This window comes from Octodon degus, unplaced genomic scaffold, assembly GCF_000260255.1.
Source record: "Octodon degus isolate 3935 unplaced genomic scaffold, OctDeg1.0 scaffold00064, whole genome shotgun sequence".
NCBI lineage: Eukaryota > Metazoa > Chordata > Mammalia > Rodentia > Octodontidae > Octodon > Octodon degus.
Genome location: NW_004524640.1, coordinates 9,368,850 through 9,394,118, shown reverse-complemented (window position 1 = coordinate 9,394,118; position 25,269 = coordinate 9,368,850). Strand labels below are relative to the sequence as shown.

General features: G+C 55.1%; 1 protein-coding gene across 1 annotated transcript; it reads left to right on the top strand.

Moving 5' to 3' along the window:
* Window positions 1–250: 250 nt before the first annotated feature.
* Rac2 (Rac family small GTPase 2) lies at window positions 251–13,057 on the top strand. The gene is made up of 7 exons (XM_004634586.3): window positions 251–413; window positions 2,128–2,199; window positions 8,780–8,897; window positions 9,475–9,537; window positions 9,872–10,031; window positions 11,791–11,921; window positions 12,379–13,057. Exons 1-6 carry the CDS (start codon window positions 379–381, stop codon window positions 11,919–11,921), a joined length of 579 nt encoding a protein of 192 aa, XP_004634643.1. The 5' UTR covers window positions 251–378; the 3' UTR covers window positions 12,379–13,057.
* The last annotated feature ends 12,212 nt before the right edge of the window (window positions 13,058–25,269 follow it).

Below are 25,269 nucleotides of genomic sequence, written 5' to 3'. Positions count from 1 at the left end.
CTTACGCCTGAGGTAGACTGGTCTTGGGGAAGCCCCAGGTTCTAGGGGAGCAACCTTGGCCACACCCCTGAGAGAGGAAGTGGGTCTCCCAGTCTGGAGGGTGCCTTGGCTCCTGCTAGGGCCCCAGGGCAGGTGCCTTGGGGTGGGGAGGTGGGGCCAGCACCTGAGGCCCCCTCCCTTGCCCAACAGCAGGCTCCGCCCTCTGCAGGCGAGGGCTGCAGCCTGGTGAGTTCCCCTTCCGCTTCCTCCTGCCTTCTGTCCCTCAGCTGCTTCTCCTCCTCTCCTCTGGGCCACCTCGCCAGCTCTCCACGCCCCTGGCGCCCGCAGGCACACTGCTTCAGGCCCTGAGCTGTCACCACACCCCAGGCCCCGGACACGATGCAGGCCATCAAGTGTGTGGTGGTGGGAGATGGGTAGGTACCACCTGAGACCTTTCCGCCTCTTCCGCCCTGCATCCTGGCAGATGGGCAGGTGGAGGAGTCCTGGGGGCTGCTGGGAAGAGTTGCTTCCTTCTCCCAGGGCCCAGAGGGAGCACCTGGAGTGCAGCCTCATTCTTCACGCCCATCCCACCCTGGAGGGCAGTGATGCTCGGGGCCCGCGGCTGCACCCTGAGAGCCAGGTGTCTAGTTCGGTCTGCAGTTCTGTGGATGTGGGGCCAGGCGGGGACCAACAGCCCGGATGACCTGGGCTGTGGTCCCTGGCTTGCTATAGCAGGAGCCTTGGGCAGGTCACAGGTCACAGCACAATTCTAAGTCCCAGCCAGGCCATCTGGGAAGAGACGGAGGTCCTTGGGGCTGTGGTGGGTAACAGGGACAAGCGGAGTAGGTTGTGTGTGCTTGTGCCCCTCCTCCAGCCTGACGGTTGGGGAGGGTGTGGGGGAGAATCAGAGGCAGAGTCAGGAAGGAGGAGGGCAGGGCGGTTGGGGCCAGCAGGGGCAGCCTGGGCCAAGGGTCTTTCAGCAGTCATTCCCCCGCACCTCAGTTTCCTCACCTGTAGGGTGATGAGTCAGTGTGTCAGTCTCCCACGCCAGCCAGTGCATGTTAGGGACCAGGCAGCCATGCCTCCTGGGGGCCCCCCAAGTTCAACCTGGTGTGGTCCAGCTGGCCCATGCTGCACAGCTGGAGCCTGCAGCTTAGAGACACTTGGACCTCTCCAGGCCTGAGTCCCCCGGGGCCAGACTTGGGCTGGGATCGGGCTCAGTGGGGGCACAGCCAGCTGCCCGTTATCTGCCCTATCTGCCCTCCACCTGCCCCAGCCTGCCCTGCACACTTCTGCTTTGTGCCTGATGGGGGAGGCGCAGAAGAAGTCAAGGTTAACAACATCCCATCATTCAAAGTTACTTGGTGTTAGCCCCTGGGGAAGGAGAGCCGAACTGGAGAGAGGGTGAGAAGTCGATGTGAAACAGGAAGTGACAAAACCCAGCCAAGCTGGGGAGGCCCAGAGCTGCCCCCTTGGCACTCCGCTACCCAAGGAGCTACATGCTCACCCTCATCTGGCAGGCCAGGGGTGTAGTGGCCGTGACCACTTAGTTGTCACTAAATGCCAGGCACCAGGCTCCACCTTGTCCCCTTTATCCCCCACCAACCCGAAGATCATGTCCCTTTATACAGGTGGGAGGTGGAAGCTCAGAGAGGGTTACTAATTGGCCTAAGACCTCACAGGATTCAAACCCCAGTCTCTCTGACTCTGCTCCTACCTATTGTACCCCATGGTGTGGTGGCAGGAAGAGGGGCTAGGCTGTCCTGACTCACTGGTGGCCATGACGGTGCCAGGCGTTGGCTCAGCATGCTCATGAGTCATGTCCTACACACTCCTAGAAGGATGGACTCCTTGTTGCTTTCTAGGTGGGGAAACTGAGGCACAGGGCAGTAAGGTGACTTCCAAGGCCAGGCCCCTGGGAGGGGGTGGACTTTGCAGCCCTTGGAGGGTGACAGCAGAGCTGGGTCGGAAACCCAGGCCTGCTGTGCTCTCCTTGCTAGTTCTGTCCTTTTGAGCAGAGTTTTTGGCATCCCAGGTGGGGTCCTGAACCCAGAGGCCTGCGCCTGGCAGTTGCTGGGTCCCTGGAGCACCAGACAGGGACTCAGGCAGAGCCCTCGACCATGTCCTCTCTGGCTTCCTGTCTTTCAGAGCTGTGGGCAAGACCTGCCTCCTCATCAGCTATACCACCAACGCCTTCCCCGGAGAGTACATCCCCACCGTGTGAGTGCTTCAAGGGCGGGTCCAGGTGGGACTCAGGGGGCGGGGGTGCTGGAGCTGCCTGAAGAGGCTGCCAGGGAGGCAGGAGGATGGGACAGGGACAGGGTGGGACAATGTGGACAGGGTGGGAGATAAGTAGTGATCATCAGGCTGGTCTCACAGGAGAGATGAGAGGAGAGGCTGGCCAGCCCAGCAGGAGCAGGAGGTGGAGGAGGGGCTGAGTGGAGAAGCTGATGGGAGGGGAGGAGGAGGAAGGGGCAGAGGAGAAGCGCCTGTGTTGCTCTTCTTCCTGTTGCCTGTGCTCCCCGGGTGCCTTCACCCCAGGGCCTTTGCTCTTCTCCCCGCCCATGTGTGTGGAAGCTTCAGCCCAGCCCTAGGGCCCTCCTTCCAGGGAGCTGTTCTCATTTACCCCAGAGGTGTCCCATGCTCCTGCCGGACTACCTCACACAATCTGTCCTGTGGCCTGGTTCCACAGGGACCTCTGTGTGGTCTTGGCACAGCGTCTGACTCGTGGGATCATAGGTGTGTGGTCGCATTCGCAGTCCTGTGTTTCAGGGTGACCTGAACCAGGCAGCACAGGGGGCCCCAGGAGGACCATCTATTGGTCCTTTGCACCGAGTCGTACCAGTGTGGTCTAAGTTGATCCTGGGTGTTGTGATACCAGGACATGGGAAAGCTGTGTCCCACCACAGCTACAGGGGATGTGCCCTAGGGCCACAGGAAGCCACCTGGGGCCCTCATTTGGTGGTTGTAGTGGGCCATCCTTTTCAAGAGCAGGATCCAGACCCTTTGGGATGGGGCCGGGGAGATGGCTCAGTGGAATAAGCGCTTCCCTGGCAAGCGCAAAGGCCTGAGTTCAATCCCTGATTCCGACCAAAAAAAAAGGAATACTCAGACCCTTTGGGAAAGAGTGAGAGAGGCAGACTGCCCCTTGAGATGCTGAGGATCCCCTAGGATCTTAGTGCCAAACCCAGAGCCACCCTAAGCCTCTTGGGTCCCTGTAGTGTGGGCATAGCATGCTCTGCTGATAGCCTGGGCCCCCTTGCGGCACCTGGCCCACCCCCAAGGAGGATGGCGAGTTGCTTTCTTCAGACGATCCAGATTTCTCCAACTGGTCCTGAGGCTGCAGGGGGCCCTTCTGCACACTTGTGCTTGTATGATGAAGGCAACGGGGGTCTAGATGGCTGCCTGTCACCATTTCCCAGGCTCCCCTGAGTGCCAAGGCAGGGCTGGCTCTAAACTGGGCAGGGAGGTGGGTGCAGAACTGGGAAGGTGGAACCTGTGGGAACCACTGTCCCCAGGAGTGTGCTGTCACCACCCATGTCCCTGAGTCTCTGGAGGCTGGCTGAGGTCCCATTCTGCCTCTGCCTGTTCTTTTGGGTTGGGGAACTCATTTGCTGATCTTGGACCTATTATTTTCCCTTTCTAGTCTCTAAGCCTCAGTTTCCCTCCTTATGAGAGGCAGGGGCAGGGCTGGGAGATCCCAGCATGGCCCAGCCCCCTCCTCTCTTGCATGGAGCTGGAAGACTGGGGCCTCTGGAAGGGGCCGGCAGAGGCCATGTGCTCCCAACAACCTGGACTGGGGTATGGGGAGGAGTGTCGGGTGCCTGGTGGCTCACAGTGGGCCGACTTGGCCTGGACTCAGTGGAATTGGGTCAGAGCACCCTCGGGCTAGTGCCTTGGGCGCCACTGCTTAGATGCAAAGCACGGCTGCTCAGAAGGGTGCTGCACCTGGTTTTGTCTGTTATCCTTTGCGCTTTTCTCAAGCAGTTCTAAAGAAGGGCTGAGCGCTTTTACTTTGTGCCGGGACCTCTGTACGTAGCAACATTTGTCTCCCACCACCAAGTCGCTTGGCCCCAGACTACTCAGGCTACAGGGAGGGAAAAATCTGCCACCCCGAGCTCTTGAGCTTATAGCCAGGGGCAGGGGTCTAACAGCCAATGTGCAGGCACCTTCCCTGGTGGGTGGGATGCACTGTAGCCCAGCCAATCAGGCGCGGAGGTCTGTGGAGCATTTCCACCACCCCCCCACCCCCCAGGTTGTTTTTATCACCTCTCTGCATTCCTTCAGAGGGGATTCAGCCTGCCTGCTGCCTTCTACTGCAGGGATGCTGAGGCTTGGGTTGCAACACTGCGGCAGAAATTCCCTCCACCCTGAGGCTGCAGCATTCACAGCCTGCTGATTTACGCTGTTGACCCAGTAGTGGAACCAGTGGGGTCCCTTGAGTCTGCTGCACATTTTCACAGTGCTGACACCTACTGTGGAGATGGTTCCAGACCCATGGGAGGGCAGGAACACCTTGCCTTTGGGTGGTGTGACATAGAACATCTCCCTTGTCACCTCTGTCCTTCACGCTCAGAGTGAAGCCTGGAGAGCTTTTAAAGGGGAGCGTTAGAGCTGCATCTTGCTGGGAAGCCCTCCCTGAGCCCTTCATATTTTTCTGTTTTCCTTCCTTTCTTCTTTCATTCCTCCCCTCTTTCCTTTCTTCCTTTCTTTTGTGGTGGTACTGGGGATTGAACCCAGGGCTTTGCACTGAACTACTTTTTAAAGAACAAAGGGCTGGGCAATAGCGCGACAGTCAAAACGTCTGCCTGGCAAGTGCATGGACCCAGGTTTGATCCCTGGTACCTCATGCCATGTGTGGTCCTGAAATCAGGCGTGGTAGTGCATGTCTGTAATCCCAGAGTAGGGGAGGCTGAGACAGGAGGATCAGTAGGAATCTGAACTCCATAGTGAGACCCTGTAACATAAATAGATAAATAAATAAATGATTAGACATTTTTTTTTTTTGCTCGAATGCCTTCAGGGCACTTTTGGCCAGCGGGAGAGGTGTGAGGTTCGAACTCCAGCAACCTGAGGCTGACAGCTTTGTGGAAGCAGCCACTTAAAGGCCTGAGCTAGGGCCAGGCCCCCGATTAGAAAAAAATTTAAAAAAATAAAGAAAAAAAAAGATGTATTTTGAGACAAGTTTTCACTAAGTCACTAAATTACCCAGGCTGGGCTTAAACTTGTGATCCTCCTGTTTCAGTCTCCCAGAGTGGTGCGACTACAGGAGCGTGCCACCACACCCAGCCCCTTCACACTTAGGATGTACCTTCTGTCCCAGTGTTCAAAGGGCTGAAGCCCAACCCACTGTCCCCACCCCTGTCATCTACCACTCCCCTCCACCGACTCCAGATGCTGGGCTTCCTCCCCGATGCCCCCGCACGCCAACCTCTGATGCCTGAATTGAATCGCTCCTTTCCTGGCACCCAGTTTGCTGCTTGGATGTGGCTCCCAGACCCCGTCTAAAGCAGCCCCTTACCTCTGTCCCACTGCGCTGCCTTTATTTCTCCCTAGCCGTCAGGATCAGACTTGATGTCTCTGTTCCTGGGCTGCACCCCACTGGTGTGGGTTCTGCAGGGACAAGGCCTTTGTCTCCTGCACTGTCTATTGTAGAACAGGGTACTGGAATTGCTGGTGCTCACAGTGCCGGCACCGCTGGGCAGGCTGCTGGGCACGCTCTGTAGCAGGAACACTCACCATTCCTATAGGTGTTTCATTTTCACCTTCCTTTCTGACCCTCCCTTTAGGGCACTGGCAAAACACTCCCTGGGTGTGTGACATGTGGGCTCCCAGACCCGAATCCTTACAGTGTCCTAAGCCCCTGCCTGGCCGATCAGCCCTCCCTCGTTCCCACATTGCCATCCACGCATGCTCTGTGTGCACCAAGCTGCTCCTTGGAGGAAGAGCGAAGCAAAGCCAAGTGACACCAGGGTGCAGCACCTCCTCTTACCTGCCCCTCCTCCGCTCCATTCAGGGTCAGGGCTGGGCCTCAGCCTGAGCCAGGCCTCCCTGAGACCCCACCAGTTCTAACTGTGCTTTGTGCTCGCTTAGTTGGGCAACAAGATCTGCCAACCGCCACCAAGTGGCTGGGTCTCTTGGGCAAGTCCCTTCCTGCCTGCAGGCCCAGTGTCTTCATCTGGAACATGGTGGCCTCTAGGGTTCCCCTGTGGGCCCCAGAAGCCGGAGGGACCCCAGGAGTGGTACATCATCCCCGTAGCTGGCCCCCAGGTCCTGCAAACTGGCCTTCTAGTGAGGTGCTCAGCAGGGGCCATTTGGGGACACTAAAAATGAGATCGCCCAGTTTCTCACATTTCCCAGTGGGAATGGCCGAGAGACAAGTCCCCCATCTCCCCAGGGATGTGAGTCAGGCTCAGAGGGGCCAGGTCACTCATCCTGAGTCACAGCTGGCACGCAGCTTCTCAGGGAACTGTCCTTCCCAAGCTCCGGCGGCCGTCCTTGGGCACCGTCCCCGGCTGAACCCACCTGCAGTTCTCCTGTCTGTTCCCTAATGTGAATCTTAGAACGAGCAGGTCTTGAGGCCCAGCTCCTGCGCTGGCTTGGAAATGTCATGTGAACTCCTGGGGCCTCGGTTTTTTATTTGGGTAATGAGGGTTATTTAGGGTCTTTTTGTCTTGAATTCCTGGAGGATTTCAAGACCTAATGCAGAGGCCCCTCACCTCGCCTGGTCCTGGAGTTGGTACTTGGTGTCATCAAAGCCCCTAATCCAGGGGCCAGGGAGATGGCACAGTGGAAAAAGCGCTTCCCTGACAAGCACAAGGGCCTAAGTTCAATCCCCAGTTCCACAAAAAAAAAACCCAACAACAAACAAACAAAAACAAAACAAAACAAAACTCCCAGCCCTTTCACCAATGCCACTGCCCTGCCACCCTGGGGCGACCCAGAGGACAGAGACGCCTGTGGCTGGAGGAATCTTGAGAGGCTCTAGAGCTAGAATTTCAGGTTGGAAGTCATAGGAGGAGGTTGTCCTGGCCTCCTGCCTTGTCCTAAACGTGTTGGACACGTTTTTGCTTGGACCCTAAAAGACTTGTTTTCCCAGTAAGTTTGGCTGTGACTTTCTGGATAGTGCCTTTTCCTGAAACCCCTGCAGTGTGGGGGGCTCCAGAGTAGGTGTGCAGCAGACCTACTATGTGCTGGGCCTCTCGCTGGCCTTAGGGTACAGAGAAGAGCAAGCCCATCCCAGTGTGCGCTTCAGAAGACACTGACCAGCAGGGAGTGCTGGCTGGGCGGGGTGGCCCTTGCCTGGAGGGGTGCAGGATGGGCTCTGGGGTGAGCGCGAGTCAGCTCTGCTGCCATGGGGAGGAAGTGGGGCAAGGGAAGGCACGTGGGGAGTGAGAGGCCACGAGTAGAGGAGTTTCCAGGCCCCGGGGGCCCAGGGAAGAATTGAGAGGTAACCAGGACCAAGTGCAGGACTGAACCAGCTGTGTGTATTACAAATGCCAGCCAGTACTCAGCGTGAGGGCACTCACTCTGAGATCCACCCATCCCAAGATGTGGGGTGCCCACCGCCAGGATGGGCTTCTGTCGGGAGCGGGGCGTTTGGTTTCCTCTGAAGCATTGGGGCTTCCGCAGTCTAGCTGGGCTGCATTCGTGGCAAAAGTGGCTTCCGGAGAGTTTCAGTTCAGTTTGTCAACTCCTATCCCACCTGCACTCTGGGCACTGGGCCCAAGAAGGAGGAGGTGAAGCAGGTACAAGCCCAGACCATAGGGACACACACACACACACACACACACACACACACACACGGAACACCACTCAAGGTCAAGGCCAAAGCAAAGTGGTCACCCAAGGAAAGGACCCAGAGCTCTTTCTGAGTGGGGACAGGAAGTCCCTCAGAGGGACTGTTGCCCATCAGGGTTTTGAAGCATGAATAGGAGACAAGAGTAGAAAGGGGTGAGAGGGCCTGGACAGCAAGGAGGTCAGAGGGCGGGGCTTTGGGGGGAGGGGCACAGTTGGGCCCTGTGGGCACTCTGGATGTGGGGTCAGACAGGTTTCTTACCTAGTTGGGTCTCTCATTGGCTGGGTGGCCTTGCACATGTCATAGGACCTCTCTGGTCCAAGGCCTCTCTTATCCAGTCCTCTTTGTCCCTGGTCCCGACACACTTCAGCCTCCTGTGGACTCTGAAGGCCCAGTCAGCTTTTCCATGGGTTCATGACAGTGGCTTTCTGTGTCATTCAGGGTGACTCTCTGCCTCCTGGAGAAGGGAGGTGGTGGATGGCTGTCCTTGTGACCTGCCCTCTCTGGGAAGACCCTACAGGACAGAGCTCACTAGCCTGTCCTCTCTCGGCCACTGTTCCTTGTGGCTTGCGGGGCTCCCTCTCACACACCCCTCTCCCTTACACCTCCTCCTCCTCCTTTCAGAACTTGTTCCTGGAGAGTTTGGCCTAAAACAGTGACAAGCATTCATTCAACAAATAGGGAATGACCACCTTGGTGGCTAGGTGGGTGGGGAGAGTTCTTGGCAGGAACAATGTTCAGCCTTGATTGGTCTCTCCTCCTTAGGACAATGGAAGGCAGAAAAGTGATCAACAGCTAATGTTTTCCTCCCACTGAAAAAAAATTTCAATAGGATGAACCAATAATGAAAAACTACAGAAGGCATCAGCTCTGTGACCTGGGCCCAGCTGCAGCCCCTCTCTGGGTCTCAGTCCTGCGTGGGACAGCTCAGGGCTGGGCTAGAAGTCTCAGGCTCTGAGCCGTGAGGCTGACCGTGTTCTCTGTCTCACTCATGCTCCATAGGTTTGACAACTATTCAGCCAATGTGATGGTGGACAGCAAGCCCGTGAACCTGGGGCTGTGGGACACGGCTGGCCAGGAGGACTATGACCGCCTACGACCGCTCTCCTACCCACAGACGGTGCGCTGCCCCCTCATCCCGCCCTGGGGTCCTGGCCCTTGTGCCCCTGCTCTTTCTGTGTCCCCCACCTTGGAGCCAGGGTGGCTTGATTAACCTGCTCACCCCTTGAGACCCAGCTGTCAGAGTCAGCCCAGGCAGAACCGGGGTCCCTGCTGGGTTCTTGATCCTGTCTTCTGGTGTCACTGGGTCCACCTTCCTAGCTCTGTCTCTCGGTTTTGGCAGGGCACCCGGATGTAATCCTACAAGTGGTCCTGAGGCTGCCAAACCCAGGGGGTCCTGGCTCTCCCTCTTGGTGGGCAAGAGAGGGCTGGGGCCGTAGGAGCCCAGAGCACTGTTGAAATGGGTCCTGTGTTCCTGAGTCCTATTGTGAGGTGCTCCTGGCAAGCTCCTAGCCTGTGTGAGCCCATTTGTCAGCAGAAGGGACACTGCAGGAATTGGGGGGCGGGTGGGAGGCTCCGGAAGAGGCCCTGGCCTGGCCAGTGACAGAGCAGCTGAAGGCGGAGCCCCTCAGAGCCCCTCCCCCCTGCACACTGGCCCACTAGAGCTTCAGGGTGACCCTGGCCTGCTCTGTCCCCAGGACGTCTTCCTCATCTGCTTCTCCCTCGTCAGCCCCGCCTCTTACGAGAATGTCCGCGCCAAGGTGAGCTGGGCAGACAGAGCCATGACGGGCAGGTGCCTGGGGTAGGGGCAGGGACAGGCAGTGTGAGCCCTCCTAGGACAGCAGAGGCCACCATGGGGGCAGTCCTGGTGCTGAGGAGGCTCCTGAGTGGGCTGGGAGGGTGGACTTCCTCTTCACTTGTTTCCTGTGACCCTGTCTCTTTGTGCCCGTGTCTTATCTTCGTGTCACCCCGTGCCCACATCTTATCTCCACCTGCTCTTGTGCTGTGACCACATGCTGGGCTCCTGCGTGCCCCTGTCCCCTCCCGCCTGCTCACTGCCTCTTTGTGGTGCCCTCTGTGCCGCTGCTTGCCCAGTGGTACCCCGAGGTGCGGCACCACTGCCCCAGCACGCCCATCATCCTGGTGGGCACCAAGCTGGACCTGCGGGACGACAAGGAGACCATTGAGAAGCTGAAGGAGAAGAAGTTGGCACCCATCACCTACCCGCAGGGCCTGGCATTGGCCAAGGAGATCGGTAGGGGGCCGGTGCAAGGCGGGAGCTGGGGGCGGGGCGAATCCCAGCATAGCGTGGCTGTTGGGCGGGGCACTGGCCGTGTGACCCTGGCCTCATTCCCCAGACTCTGTGCTTTAGTAAGATATGGCTACAGTAAGGGTTCGTGCTTCTGTGGGTGCTGCGGAAAATTAAGAGAATTAACATGCAGGCACCCGGGGAAACACTGCACCGAAGCACTGTTAACAAGGAGTGGTCTCCCTTGCTGGGCTCTAAGATGAGAGGGTGTGGTCTGTTGAGACAGACTCGTTTCCTGAGGGTGGCCAGCGGAGCCTACTCAGTTTTCTGGGAGGGCTTCCTGGAGGAGGCGCTCTGGGGTTCCCCAGCTCCTTTGCCTGCAGGCAGACCCTGGGCAGGGTAGTTCATGACTTCCTAAGGTCACCCTGCAGGAGGTGGCCCCTTCACTATGTGAAAGAAGGACGGCATATTGCAGGCTGGGGTGGGGACTTCTCAGGCCTGAGGCCCAGTCCCTGTCCTGGTCAGAGCCCAGCCACCCTGACCAGCTCCACCTCCCTCCCTGCTGCGCTTGAGCCCAACTCCCCCTCCCCCACCCTTCTCCCGGAAGCGGGAGGGGCCCCTCGCTCACTGCTCACCGGAAGACAAACCACAGCAAGCAGCCTCCTTCAGCCCCAGGGGCCTCGCCTGGGTTTAAACCCTGGGTCCCCTGCCTCATACCCGTCTGCGGTGTTCTCTTCGCAGAAGCGGGTTTTTGTTTTTTGAGACAAGGCCTCGCTATGTAGTTCAGGCTGACCTGGAACTCACTATGTAGCCCAGGCCCACGTCCTTCACCTGCCTCAGCCTTCTTAGTGCTGGGATTACGGCTTCTGCCACCAGGTTATCTCCTTGCATTCTTGCCCCCACCCCCAGCCCTTCTTCCTCCTCGCCCTCTGCGGGTTCCCCCTGCAGCCCCAGGCCTTCCTCCCAGCTGAGAGCCTCTTGGCCGTGTCTTTCCCAGCGGTTTCCCCTTCAGACTTGAGGAATCACAGGATTTTTTCAACAGCCAGGTGCTGACCAGCGTCAGTCCCCTTTTCTCTGCCCACAAAGATACTGGCCCATCTGTGGGGAAGGTGGTGCAAGGTCTCCTCCTCTTCCTTCCTCTGGTTACTCTTCCATGGTGTTCAGGTTGCAGCGAACGGAGGCCACATGGGCTCTGACCTGAAGGCCAAGGCGCAGTGTTCCCAGGGTGGGGACCATCTGCTCTTCTCACTGTCTGGGTCCGTTCTGTCCCCATGTCCTTGCCAAGGGGCCCTGGGTACCTGGGTGGGGAAATCTCCAGCAGCTGATATTGATCAAGTCCCACAGCTTCTGTGGCCTCAGTTTCCTCCTCTGTAAAATAGGGGTGAGGTTAAGAGACAGCCAGGTGGTGCTGGGGTTCTGGTGACCTTGAGGGCTGCTCAGTCTTGGGAAGCCACATGCTGTTTCTAGAAGAAATGAGAGGCCAAGGGATTTGTTCAGGGACGCTCCAGTCTGGCCTGCCTCCCACTGCCCAGGGGCTCCTGGGTCTGAGAATGACACCTGCTGGTGTGTGTGGGGTTGCCTCCCCTGGGACCCAGGAGCCTACTGCAGGCCAGGGAAACAGAGGCCCCAAGAGGCAGCTTCCCTGCTCAGGGTAACACAGTTCCCAGGAGGCCTTCTTGGGGCTGGAACCAGGCTGGGGACTCTGGCTTGGGGTGTCTGCCAGAGCTGCCCCCACGCAGGTCTCACTTCTCCCCTTCTGTCCCAGACTCTGTGAAGTACCTCGAGTGCTCAGCTCTCACCCAGAGAGGCCTGAAGACAGTCTTTGACGAGGCCATCCGTGCTGTCCTGTGCCCTCAGCCCACACGGCCACAGAAGCGTCCCTGCAGCCTTCTCTAGGTGAGCGTCCCTCCCCAGCTCCTGTGACTCCCCCAGCTCAACTCATCGAACATGCACGGCAGCCTATTCTGGCTGGAAGAGCATCTGCTGTGAGGATGACATTCAGGCCAAATGCCAAGAGAGCCTGTTTCCCCAGGCGCCCCCATCAACCGCCTCATGGAACCCTTTCCAGAAGGCTCAGGAACCAGAGCAGGGCCCTGGGGCACTGACCCCACTCAGCCCCTTCCAGCTGTGGCTGGTGGGGAGGAGGAGTGAGAGTCCCAGGACACCCCTGGCAGGTGGGGTGGGGCAGAAGGGGTGAGTGGGTGCCAGTGGTGGTGGGGCTGGCCTTCAGGGCCTCTTGGGAGGGAGCCAGGAGGCTGGGGAGGAGGGTATGGAGGGCAGGAAGGGCAGGAGCCAGGCCCAGGAGAGCTCACCTTGTGTTCAGAATCTCACCTCCTGCCTATCTCCCTTCCAGGTTGCACCCGGCTCTCCCTCCCACCCAATGAATGGTCTGACCCTCCAGGCCCCCAAAGGCACCTCGGCTGGCCCTGGCGTCCCCTCCTTGTGGTGTTTCTAGCTGGCTGCAGAGCTTGGCTAATGTTTCCACGCTGGAAGCCCCAGGGGCCAGCAGCGGGGGGACTTTGCAGGGGCTGCCTCTTCCCTCCATACTCCTGCCCTCCCGGGGACGGAAGGGGCCCCATAGCCCAGTAAGCACCTGTGTCACAAGGCAGCCTGCACCCACTCTCTCCCACCCCACTTGCCATCTGACCCTCCTCTGAGAACTTGGAGCACCGCCGTATACCTCTGGGGGGCCACTGAATATCTCCAGGGACAGGGCTCATCCTCTGGGGTTGTCTGAAAGTCCTCCTTCAAGCTGTCAAGATGCATGTGTTGGATGTGTGCTCTGGTCATAGTTTTCCTTTGTTGGGATGACATAAATCAATTTCTCTAAACCGCTGTGGGTATCTGCCATGCTATTCAAGAGTGTAAACCCTGACCATTGTGCAAGACTTTTCCCTCTTCTGGCAGGGTTCTGAGTGTATGTTTCTGGAAGAGTCTTAGGACTTTCGTACCCTGTCAGGCAGGACTCTTGCTATTGCAGATAGAAAAGCTAATTCATCCTGCTTAAATGGAAAATAAATTTAATGATTCAAGTTTAGAACTCCTGTGACTTCTGGTGTGGCTTGATCCAGGATGTCCCAGTGATACTGTGAGGCTTGTCTCTGTATCTCTTTGTTCTGTTAGTTCAGTTTCAAGCAGATAATGTCGCCGTTCTTGCAGGTTCAGACTCAGCCAAAGAAAGCGAGTAACGCATCTGCCTCCAACTTCTAAGGAAAGTCTACTCTGATTGGACTGGCCTAAGTTTTCCACTCCCTTCAACCAATTATATTTGCCAGAAGGGTGCTGCCTCTGGTTGGCTGGGCTTGGCTGATGTGCTGTGCTGGGGTGAAGCCAGGATGGAGGCTCAGGACAGAGCCCCTCCCATCAGCGCAGGGAGTGGTGGTCCCAGCAGGGCCCTGAGCTCAGGGATGATTCTGAGTAGGAGGGCAGAAGTCCCCACCTTACAACTTGCTGGCAAAGAGACACAGGCCATGCTTCCCCCCTTGAGAGCAGTCACCATTTCCCCCAAACTTTCCATCCATCTAACCATCTGTCCGTCTGTCTGTCCATCCATCCAACATATCTCCCAGCAACTCCCTCTGTGCCAGGCGCTGTTCTAGCTGCCAGGGATCTGGGGCCACCTGAATTGTCCTCTCTCCAGGGTCTTGCACTCCAGAGGAGCTATGAGACGAGAAAGCCCCCACCCAGGCAGCCCAGAAGCCCCACCTCCAGCCCACAGAAGCTCTGCTGTCCTTGACCTCTGGGTACCCACACTGTCCCAGGTCCCCAGGCAGGACTCCCCCAGCTCCCTCATTCCCAGGAAGCCACTCCAGAGCGACTCAGAGGGCAGGGAAACCCCTCTTTTCCCCTGAGTTTCTGTGCAAAGTCTGTATGATTTTAGGGTCACTTTTCCTCTGAAACAAATATTTAAAGCCTCCCAAGGGTGGGTGAGACAGCTCAGTGGTCTAAGTGCCTGCCTAAGCAAGTGCAGGGACTGGGGTTTGATCCCGGTATCATATACTATGTTGACCATACCCCCTGGCGTGCTGAACAGGCCACAGAGACTGGACATGGTGGCGCATGCCTGCAGTCCCAGCGCTGGGTAGGCTGCAAACAGGAAGATCACTACAAGTTTGAGTTGCGGAGTGAGACCCAGTACCAAATACCTAAAAATAAAATAAAATGAAACAAAATCCTCACAGTGGGCCCAGGCCCTTGCAGGCCTATACTGGAAGCCCTGAAGTGCCTCCTCCACACTGCCAGAGTCAGAGGTTCTGGAAGGGGCTTTCTCCTTGCAGGGAAAGGGGGTAGATTCCAGGAGGCCCTGGAGGCCTGGTCATGTTCAGCCTCCTTGCAAATGGGACCCTCCACCACTGCACTTGGACCCTCTGTTCCGGAAGTCACCCCTGGGCCGTTGCACGTGCCACCCCCTCCCCACTTTGCTGCATTCTGAAAGTGGGCGGAGCCTGCCTGGGGAGAGACAGTCCTTGCTTTTATGGCAAGAGCTACTCCTCTGCGAAGTCTTTCGCTGTTGCCCCGCTTTGTAGAGGAAGGGTGGAAGTTCAGGCGGCGCAAGAGTTCAAGCTTACTAAGGCAGGCTCTGCACTCTCCTACCCTCTGCCACTACTCCTCCAGCACTGGACAGCAGAATCCTAGTTTTGTGCACAGGAGCCAGGTACCTAGCAAGAGTCAAAATACCTCTTGTCCCAGTTGGCTCTGCACCTGAAGGTTAGTTCAGTTCTGGCCAACCAGACGTGAGTGGAAGTCAGCAGGAGAAGCAGCTTCTGGGAAAATCGATTGTCTTCCATTAAAAATGACAGTTGCAGGGGACTCTGCCCTTTGTCCCATCGCTTTCCTTGCCTGGAATGCTGATGGGATGTCTAGAGTTGTTGCAGCCGTTTTGTGAGCTGGAAACCACAAGCATGAGGACACACTTTGAACCAACATACTCAGAATGTCAGAGTAGAAAGGTAAATAGAGACCAGGTTGGCAGCTGAATTGATACCAAGACTGCCTTGACATGGAAACAAATGAAAATGAAACCTCTCATTTGCTTATGCGATTGTTGGTCAGGCCATCTGTTGCTGTCGCTGATAGCATTGATAACCAAGCCTTAGGACTCTTAGCCCATTATTCTTGCTACCATGACTTTGCACCCAGCTGTCCCTGGACATGGGCTGGGTCCCTCACTTCTGCTCTGCAAATGGGCTGAGGATCAGAGCCCCTCAGGCAGAAAAGAGTGGCAGTGAGGGAGGCTGGCAAGAGCCTGTTTTGAAACAGGAAGAGCTGTTGGGTGGTGCTGCCTACGCGGTAAGGCTCACTCACCGCAGCCTCAGGTCCTGGCACCTGCCCTGAGCCCAGCCTGGTGGGATGGAGCTCCACGCAGCATTCCTGGCCTGTGTTGGGAGAAGCCCAGGGCCTTCCAGGCGGGAACACTTCCTTCAGCCTGGCGTGGTGGCACACATGAGTAATCCCAGCCTTTGGGAGGCTGAGGCAGAGGATTGCCACTGGTTCAGGGCCAGCCTGGGTTGGATAGTGAAACCCAACCTAGCCTTGAGAACTGGAGAAGAGGAGACGAAGGGAGGGGAGGGGAGGGGAAGGGGGGGAGGGGAGGGGAGAGGAGGGGAGAGGAGAGGAGAGAGGAGAGGCAAAGGCTACCTCTTAGATTGCGTTCGAGCCTGGCTGCTCCTTATTCCTTCTCCAAGGCAGGGATGTTGGGGTCCCACAGGCTCCTGGTCTCTCACTCTGACATTCACTGGTCAAGCCTGGACAGTTTGGCTTCCAGTATTGGCCAAATCCATCCCTGTCCCTGACATCCTCTGGCTCCTGGCCTTGCCACCTGTCCCCTAGCAGCAGCGGTGGCCTCCTGTCTGGCCTCCCTGTGGTCCCTCTCTGTCTGGTCCCTCTCCCACCAAGCAGTGTGACTGTCCTCTTCAGACATAGCCATGTACCCAGGTGCCACCGAGTCGTGCTGCCTCTGGAACTGCTTGGGAGCAGGTTCCTTCCATCATCCCAGCCTCCGGTGGATTGTTATGGAGATGGCGTCAGACCCCGGGCTTGAGGGGGCTCACAATGTGGGGGGACAGTGGAGCTCCCACATCTCCAGAGTGCTTTGCTTGGCTCAGGCCCACTGCACTGCCTGGCCTTGTTGGTCAGCAGCAGGTCCAGGCCTTGGACCAGAGCCCTGCAGGGCATTCTTGAAGCCCTCTGTCCCTCACTGTCCTCTTCCAAGGTGGCCCTGGACAGATACCGCCCAGCAGCCATTCTCTTTGCCTTAAGTCCACCCCGGCCTTGTTCCCTCCTGCTATAGTCAGCTACAGATCCAGTGCTGTTGTGTAACAAGACACAGAAAGCTTTTATTCTCACAGCCCAAGGTGGGCCAGCTGACTGCCAAGGGTTGGGCCTGGGACTCCTACTGTGGGCTGGTGGGACTCCGCTCTCCGGCTCTATCAGGTTCTGACCTGGTTGCTTGGGACTCACTCTTCTCCTGGTGGATCCCTTAAGCACCGCGGCTCAGCTGCACCCAGACCACGTTGCAGGCCTCTGCTCAGGCTGCCCGTGGCCGAGGCCACCACTGTGGGGAGGGACATGAGGTTCTCCAGAGCCGGGGCAAGGGAGGTTGGCTGAGCACCGTTCTGACCGCTTGTGTAGCCTGCCTGGCCTCCTCATGTCCACTTTGCTCTCGACTCAGTTTCTCCCCCCAGAGCCTCCAGGGATATCAGAACCCAAAGGAGATCAAACAGCTCCATGTCTGAGCCTTCAAGTGGCACCGCAGAGCATTGGCCCAGAAACCCCAGCCTCTGCCATCAGCCCCAAATCCCCTGCTGGAAGGGTCCCACAGCCCCCAGGGCTGCCTCAAAGAGCCCTTGCCTCACCCACTCCAGCACCTTGGCTCCAGCCGCTCCCTCCTCCCAGGACACCCACCCTAGCCACCTCCACTCACTCTAGCCACCTCCGCGGTCACCTACCCCACTCCCCTCTGCCCCTGAGGAGGGACTGCCTTCACTGCTGTTTGTAATGAAGTGCAAAAGGGCTGGTTTACCTACATTGCCAGCCTGGGGCAGCAGGGCCTGTTTGTTCTACAGCTGAGCCCTAGCCCTGAGCCCTGAAGCTGCTGCTTATATAGATGAATACTGTCACAGAGAGGCCCACGTGCCTGCTACCCTCACTTCCAGGTCTTGGGAGCGACCTCTCAGGGAAGGCGCTCTGTCTAGAACTTCTGTCTCTGCCTCTTTCTGTGTATCCTCCCTCTGACTCCATCTGGGACTCAGGAGTAAGGGCCAGAGCAGGGTAAGTCCTGGGGAGGGAAAGGCAGGTATGGGGATGCTTGCAGAGGGCCCAGAGGAAGGCACAGCTCACAGGGATCCATGGGCTGTCCAGTTCTGCCCATCCTGTGGGCCCTGGGTCCTCTGCACCAGGGCGTGCACCAATTGCAGGTGTAGAGAGGGGAGGCACTGAGAATGGAGCCTGGAGGACAGGCAGACAGACAAATACGCCTCTGCTGAGAGGCTCAAACCACAGGGCAGGAAGAGGCTCAGGTCCCAGGGGCCATGTAAAGATGTAGCAACAAGGAACAAGGAACAGAAATGCAGCGCCCACCTTCAAGGAAAGCAAGAGACCCCTGAAACCCTGAGCCATAGCATGCGAGGGTGAGAACAGATGGCAGGGTGAGAACAGATTGCCAGAGCCCAGGAAGACCAATCTCAGTGCCACCACTGGGAGTGGTGGGAGGGTGCGGGGTGGCCTCTAAGAACCCCAGGGGGACTTAGGGACTCACACTATAGACAGGATGCAGGAGGTGAAACCAGCGGGCTGGGTGGGCTGGGAGTTTGAGGAGCACTTGCAGCCCCCCTTGGTCCTTACCTCTGTACAATGAAGCCAGGGAGCCTCTTGTCTCCGAGCTGGACAGAGAAAATTCAGAGATCTGGGGACCAGGGCACCTGTTCTGGGGCAAGGCCGGGCAAGGAACCTGACTGACATTGGAGCCTTGGCAGATTCCATTCCACTTAGCAAATAACCACTCCCTCAGCCTCCACCACCTTGAGACCCAGCCACGGGGACCTCAGAGAGGACACACACATGCGCCTGTGCCACTGGGGCTGCTCCCTCGTGTTGTGGCCTGCTGGTGCCAAACAACAAGAGAAACCTGATGCACATCTGGCGACCCATCTAGATCTACCCAGCCTGGTGGGACAGCACCAGGAAATGCGTGCTGCTGTTGCCATGGAGATTTTAGGGCCGTTTGTCACACACCAGCATCTGACTGCTACAGGGGGATTAGTGAAAGGCTGGGTTCTGAACAGGTTGCTCCCAGCTCCTTCTCTGGCCCAGGTCAGGAGTGTCAGTGCCAGGCACACACTCACCCCAGACAGGAAGCTGGGGACCTGGTCCTCCCAGAGGAAGGCCTAGGGGCCGACCTCCAGGTGTCCTTGAAAGACTCAGCTGCCTTCCAGAGGTGCTCACCACTGTGTGCTCGAGCCCCAGCTGCAGCTCTGATGCCTCATTCTGAAACAGGAACACGTAACAAGAATGGTGGGCGTCTGACCTCTCTCCCATGAATGGCCCAAATCAAGTGACGAGAGGAGGACAACCAGCAAGAAATAGAGATGAGGCAGTGAGCAGAGGAAAATTTTGAAGAAATTATCATTGCTGTCCTTGGAAAGAAAAAGGAAGTATAATCTGCTTTTTTTTTTTTTTTTCAGAACCGGGGATTGAACTCAGGCCCTTGCACTTGCTAGGGAAGCACTTATTCTACGGAGTTATCTCCCTGGAGTCCTTTAAAATTTTTTTTTTTTTAAATCATAATCTGCTTTCAAACAAGCCCAAGATGCCAGCCACCAGGAATCCGAAACAGTCCTGGAAAATTAAGACTATGTTGGTTAAGATGGTTGGAAATTAAAAACAGTTAATGAAAAACTCTATCAGGAAGTAGAACAAAATGGTAAGGGTGTATGAGAAAATTAAAGGGTTAATCTAGGGGACTACATATTCAAATAATAGATCAGAAGAAAAGATAACAGACATCATTCCCCAAAGTGAAGAACATGAATCTCTAGATGAAAATGCTCTGAAACAATGGAGAGGGAGGAAAAGTCCCAAAGCTCATTGCCATGAAATTTCAGAAATTCATAGTTAAAGAAAAAAACTTTAGAAGTTTCTAGAATAAAGAAAAATGTTATCTGAATTTATTGTTAAAGTTGTGCTGGCAGCCAGAAACAGGGTCAGATGCTCTCCACCTGTTGAGCCAGTGATTTTCAGCCTCAGGAGTTTTTCTTCTTCTTCTGTTCTCTTTCCCACATGGATTAACCCAGGGCCTTCACACTGAGTTACATCCTCAACCCATTTTTCATTTTTATTTTGAGACAAGTTGTCACTAAGTTGCTAAGTTCCAGGCTGGCCTTGAACTTGCAATTATCCTGCCTTGGCCTCCCAGAGTGCTGGGATTATAGAATTTTACCACTGTTCCTGGCTCAGCCTCAAATTTTATACCCAGCCAGACTATCCATGAGTTAACTATTTTCTTGGGAAGTTGCTGCAGGCCATGTTCCATCAGAAGGAGAATGTAAAATCTTTTCCATCAAAAAAGAAAAGTATGGAATTCAAGAACCTGGATCTAAGGCAGGAAATAGCTGGGTAGAATCCTTGCTATGTGAGAGGGAATCCCAGGCCACCAGCTATATTTTAGTGTTCTGTTGCTTTGACAAATAACTTGGAAAGTCACTTTACTGGATGAAAGATTTGTTTTGGGTCATGGTTTCAGTCATGGTCCACTGGCTGCCTTGGTTCCAGTGCCGTGGCAAGGCAAAGGGTCACAGCAGGGGACACATAGTCTCACCTAGAGTAGCCAGGAAGCAGAGAAACAGAAGAGTCCAGGGACAAAATATGCCCTTCAAAGTCACGCCCTCAGTGACCCTCCTCTTCCAACTAGACCCCACCTCCTAAAGTTTCCTTCCTTCCCGACAGGGCCGCGAGCTGAGATTTAAGCCACATACACACGAGCCTGTGGGAAACATTGCAGATCTAACTAGACCATTCCACCCTTTGTCCCAAAGGCTGATGTTTACCTTATACTGAAAAATGAATTTAGTCCATCTTTAAGAGCCCTCAACATCTTAACAGTTCTAAGCATTGCTCAGCAGTCCAGCTTCTTCCTCATGAGCAATGTAAACTTATCTATGATCCCCTATTTTTTAAAAAGTTAAAGACTCCTAAGATACAACAGCATGGAGTAAACATTTTCATTCTAGAAGGGGAGAGTAGGAAATACCAAAGAGAGGTTGGACCAAAGCAAGACAGAAACCCAGCAGGGCAAGCATTCTGTGCTCTGTGCGTGGCATCCAGGGCATGAGGTGGGGGTAGTATGTGTGACCTGCAGAGGGACTGGGCATCCCTGCTCCTATGTTCTAGCTTGCTGTAGCCCATGCACACCCTCTTGGGCTGGCTGTTCTTGCTGGCTGTGGCTTTCCTCAGCACGGGGGACCCCACAAAGATCCCCAATCCCTGTATGAGGGATGAAGAATGAAATAAGAGACAGAGATAAATTTAGAAATTCATAAAGGGGTGCCTGGTTGTCAATGCCTCAGGATGGGTAAAGACAAAGATACTTTTCACTGTTTTTATTAGTCAGCGCACGGGGAGAGGTGGTGAGTGATTCTGGGGACGGTAATGAAGATTACAGTGGCCTAGTTAAAAATATGAGGCATTTTTGCAAGCATGAAACAAGGGCCAGTAGGGAGAGTGTAGTTTCCCCAGGCAAAGATTTTTACTACTGCTACTACGTTGCTTTAAAATTCTTGATGCCCTCAGTAGGTCTTTTCTCGTCCTGTGAATGCCACAGCGTCACCAGCCATAGGGGTTCATCCATAACTGGGAGAAAGCAGAGAGCTTCTGTGATCCAGTCTGGCTTATAGGGCAGGACAAGGGCAGACTTGATGTTCTTTAGACTCAATTCATAATGTATGGTCCCCGACACCTCAGCCCATGAGCCATGTTCCTGGTGTCCACAACTTCCTGGACGTTGCCCACTGTAGCCTGGGCACTCTCTTCTCTTGACACGCTGCCCTCCCAGAGCTCTTTCTAGGAGTTCCGACCCTGCCACGCACTCCCTGACTTTCCGTGATTTCCTTTGAAATCCGGATGGAAGCCTCTGCCAGCCTATCACATTTTGTGTGCCTGAAAATCCAGTATCATGTGGATGATTCCAAGGCTATGATGGTCTCTGAGTGTCTGAACAACATGGTAAACTGAGAAGCGGGGGAGGCTTCCTCTGCAGCCCAGTGGGAGCAGGCACCCAGGGGCTCCTTTCTCAAGTGCCAGGCTTATACTTCCACACCTTTGATTCTGTAGTGTGGAATGGGGTCTTGCTGATTCCTGAGAGGCCTTCAAGGCATCTTTCTTACCCAGCCACAATGTATTCGGGATATTTTTTAATGGAAGCACTCTGTAACAACCACGCCTTCCTTGCCTACAATTTCGGACACGCTCTTTGTCTACTCAAACTACAAGCCTGTCAATCTTTCAGTTCTGCTTTTTGCTCCGATCCTCACTACAAATCTTGCTAAAAGTAGTCAGCAGTACCCATGCCACAGACTGAATGCTGGGATGCCTTGAAATTTCCTCTGCTAGATTAATCAGTCTGTCACCTTTTAAAATCAGCCCCACACAAAATCTCAAGGCATGGGCAAAATGTAAACAGATTATTTTCCAGAATGCTATGTACATCACTGCTAATCCAGTGATCAATAAAATCCTGCTTCCCACTGGAAATCTTCTGAGCCTGGCCTTTGCTGCCCACATTCCTATCAGCCTTGTGAGCTCTCACCAGAATCGCCCAATACTATAAGCTTTTTTCTAGCCAGCCTTTCCAAATTTTTCCAAATTCCTTCTGTAAACCAATTCCAGAGACTTCTGAACCACATGGTCAGGAATAGCCGCAGCACTAATAGCACTTATTAGTACCAATTTTCTGTTAGTCAGCTTTCTGTTTCTGTGACGAAATATCTGAGAAAGTAAAACTTCAAGGAAGAAATATTTATTTCAACTCACAGTTTCAGAGGTTTCCGTCCCTGCTCCCTTGGCTTCTTTGCTTCTGGACCTGCACTAAGGCAGAGGCACATCATGGCGGAGTTGTGCAACAAAGAAAAGCCTGCTAAACTCATGGCACCTGGGAAGGAAAGAGACAGATGTACCCTCCAAAGGCACCCCTCGCCCCAGCGATCCTCCCTTCCACCTTCACCCCACCTCCTGAAGTTTCCAGGACTGCCCCATAGCGCCATCATCCGGGTGAGAAGCCTTTAGCCCTCGGCTTTGGAAGATATGTGAGAGCCAAACTACAGCACATGTATGTTGGCTCGTGGATTTCAAAGCCTCAGTCAATGGTTGACTGGCTGTGTTGGTTCTGAGACTGTGGTGAGGGAGAGCATTGTGGTGGGAGTGTGTGGTGGAACAAAGCTCTCTCCTCAAGGCAGCCAAGAGGCAGAAAAAGAGACAGGAAGGGCTGAGGTCCCAGTAGCCCCTCAAGGGCGCACCTTGATGACCTCACTTCCTTCGCTATCCCACCTCTCAGAGATTCCAATACCTCCCAGTGGTGACATGGCTGGCAACCCATCCTTCAACTCTTGGTTCTCTGGGTCACTCTAGGCCCAGGCTAGAGGGAGTCCTCGGGGGCAGCATGGGCCAGGGGAGATGAACTCAGGAATTTCCAGGAAAATACAATTTTACTGTAGTTGGATTCTAGAAACACCAGAGTTGGGTTTTATGAAGCTGCTGGGGCACAAGTGAAAACACCATTACAAACAAGAAAAAAAACCCATGACATTTTAGAAAAAAAACTCTGAGTAAATGAAGAAATGAGACAATTATTAACTCTTTCTCTCTCCTTTTTTTGTATTAGGGATTTAACTGATGACCTTGAATTTGCCAGGCAGGTACTTATACCACTGAGCTATCTCCCCATCCCTATTAACTCTCTGTCTCTGTCTGTCTGTCTGTCTGTCTGTCTGTCTGTCTCTCTGTACTAGGAATTGAACCCACAACCTTATGCTTGTAAAGCAGGCACTGTGCCACTGAGCTATCTTCCTAGCCCCTATTAACTCTTGATTGAGCAGAAAATAGTATTTACACTGCATTACTAATATGTATATAACAAATCATACTGAGAAGATGGGGGGCATGAGGATGGAGAGGAGAGGGAGTAAGAAATCTAAACTCCTGCCAGGGGTGGTGGAGCACGCTTATAATCCTAGTACTTGGGAGGTTGAAACAGGAGGATTGCTGTGAGTCTAAATGAGTTCAAGGCCAGCCTGGGCTACGTACGTAGTGAGTTCAAGGCCAGGCTGAACTACATAGTGAGACCCTATCTCAGAAATCTAAACTGCTCATTGACCTTAACAGAGAAGTCTACAAGTATGATTAATACTGGGGAATCGAGATGGAGAAAAATAAACATTTTTGGCAAGTGGGGGGTAAACAGGAGAAATAGTGATGAGGACAGGGTTACCTCTGGGGCAAGGGAGGGGGATAGGGCCATAACAGAAGAGTTATTATTATTATTTTTGGCTGCTATAACCCCTTATTAGGACAATTGGTTTTAAAATTTTATTTGCAAACAGTGTCTTGACTAAATGAAATGGAATTAAAAATAATTGCATCAGAGAGGAAAAACAGGCAGGAGAGTCTGAGATGGGGGAGCTACAGAGAAGGCGGCCCAGAGCACGTGATGCCCACTGCCACTGGAGTGCAGGAAGGGACAGGTAGCATCCTGAGCAAAGGGCCTGGGTGCACGTGAGGCTCTGACAGAAGGGTGCACACAGGTCACGGAGACAGTGGGTTTCATCCACTGAGCAGCAAGTGGCCATAGGATTCTGACGCAGGCATCATGTGTCTAAAAGTGGGGGAGGGAAGACAGAGAGCACAGGCAGTGTTCGCTCTCTGCCCTCCTCAGTCTCTGGCTGGGCCCAGGAATTAAATCGACCTGGGAGGGCTGGCGAAATAGCTCAGCAGACTAAGTGCCTGCTTAGGCAAGGTCAGGGACTGGGGTTTGATCCCCGGCAACACATGCTGGGCCAACCCCGGCCCCAGACACATTGAGCCGGCCACTGAGACCAGGTGTGGTATTGCATGCCTGTAATCCCAGCACTGGGGAGGCTGGAAACAGGAGAATCAGTAGGAGTCCGAGCTGCATAGTGAGACCCTGTACCAAGTACATTAAAACAAAAATAAAAATAAAAACTGGCCCGCAACAGAGGCAGGAGGATAGGAGATGGTGAACAGGTCTTAGGTACAGCTATCCCTGCCTTCCATCCCTGGTGCTGGGGAAAGGTGTCTTCCTCACAGGCCTCAGCTCTTGCCGTCAGGGAGCACGGGAAGGTCGCCATGCCCTTGTTGCTTTGCAGAGGACTCTGGTTTACAAAGAATCAAAATGCCGAAGCGACTGGTCCCAAGCATCTCCAGTGCCAGGCCCAGTGGGAAGCACCAGGCTCGAGAGAGCGGACAGTTTAGAGAGGCAGGGTGCGGGGCCCAAGTTTGAGGAGGTTGTTACTACTCATATACCTCCACCCAGTGTCCCAGCCCCTGCCCCCCTTCCCTTCCCCGGGAACTGAAAAGTGGCCAGCACCACGTTAACTAACACATACAGTAGTGTCTCTGTGTCCCTGGAAACGGCAGCAATTGACTCATTCCATCGTCATGGCAACCCTACACAGCAGGTGTTGAAAGGAAGGATTGAGGCTCAGAGAGGTTAAGTCACAACTCTGAGGTCACACAGGAAGTAAGTGGCAAAGCCCAGGCTTAGACCTAGGGGAACCAGCGGGTGTGATGACTTAGGTGACCTGCTTGTGGGGGACTGCAGTGAGATGGCCCAGGGGTTGGGCTGAGGTGGCTGTTGGCCATCTCTTATTTGAGACTGACACTCATCTGTCTCGGTAGCTGAGGCCTGTCTTGGTGGGACTGCAGGCAGAGAGGAACATGGAAGGATCTGGGTCAGGGTTCTCAGGCCCCAGGCCCCAGGCTCCCAGGCCTTCAATGCCAGCGGGGCAGGGCCACCCAGACACCCCATATATCCCCCCAGCTCTCCTGTACCCTGCTCCTTGGGCTTCTTTTGCCCAAGGAGCCCCCAGGGAGGCTGTGGTCTGCTGTGGGTCATGCGTGTCACAGGCTGGGACCCACGCCGCCCCTCCCCCCACCTGCAGCGTACCCTTAGCAGCCGCCAACCACCCGTCCTCTTCACTCATTCAATATTTAGCAAACATCTATTGTGTGCAGCTGT

What these genes read in the sequence shown, in the direction of transcription:
- Rac2 (XM_004634586.3), top strand. Translation starts at nt 379, where the DNA reads ATGCAGGCCATCAAGTGTGTGGTGGTGGGAGATGG. An exon ending in GGAGAGTACATCCCCACCGT is followed by an intron (nt 2,200 to 8,779) that starts GTGAGTGCTTCA and finishes CATGCTCCATAG; the next exon opens with GTTTGACAACTATTCAGCCA. An exon ending in GGCATTGGCCAAGGAGATCG is followed by an intron (nt 10,032 to 11,790) that starts GTAGGGGGCCGG and finishes CTTCTGTCCCAG; the next exon opens with ACTCTGTGAAGTACCTCGAG.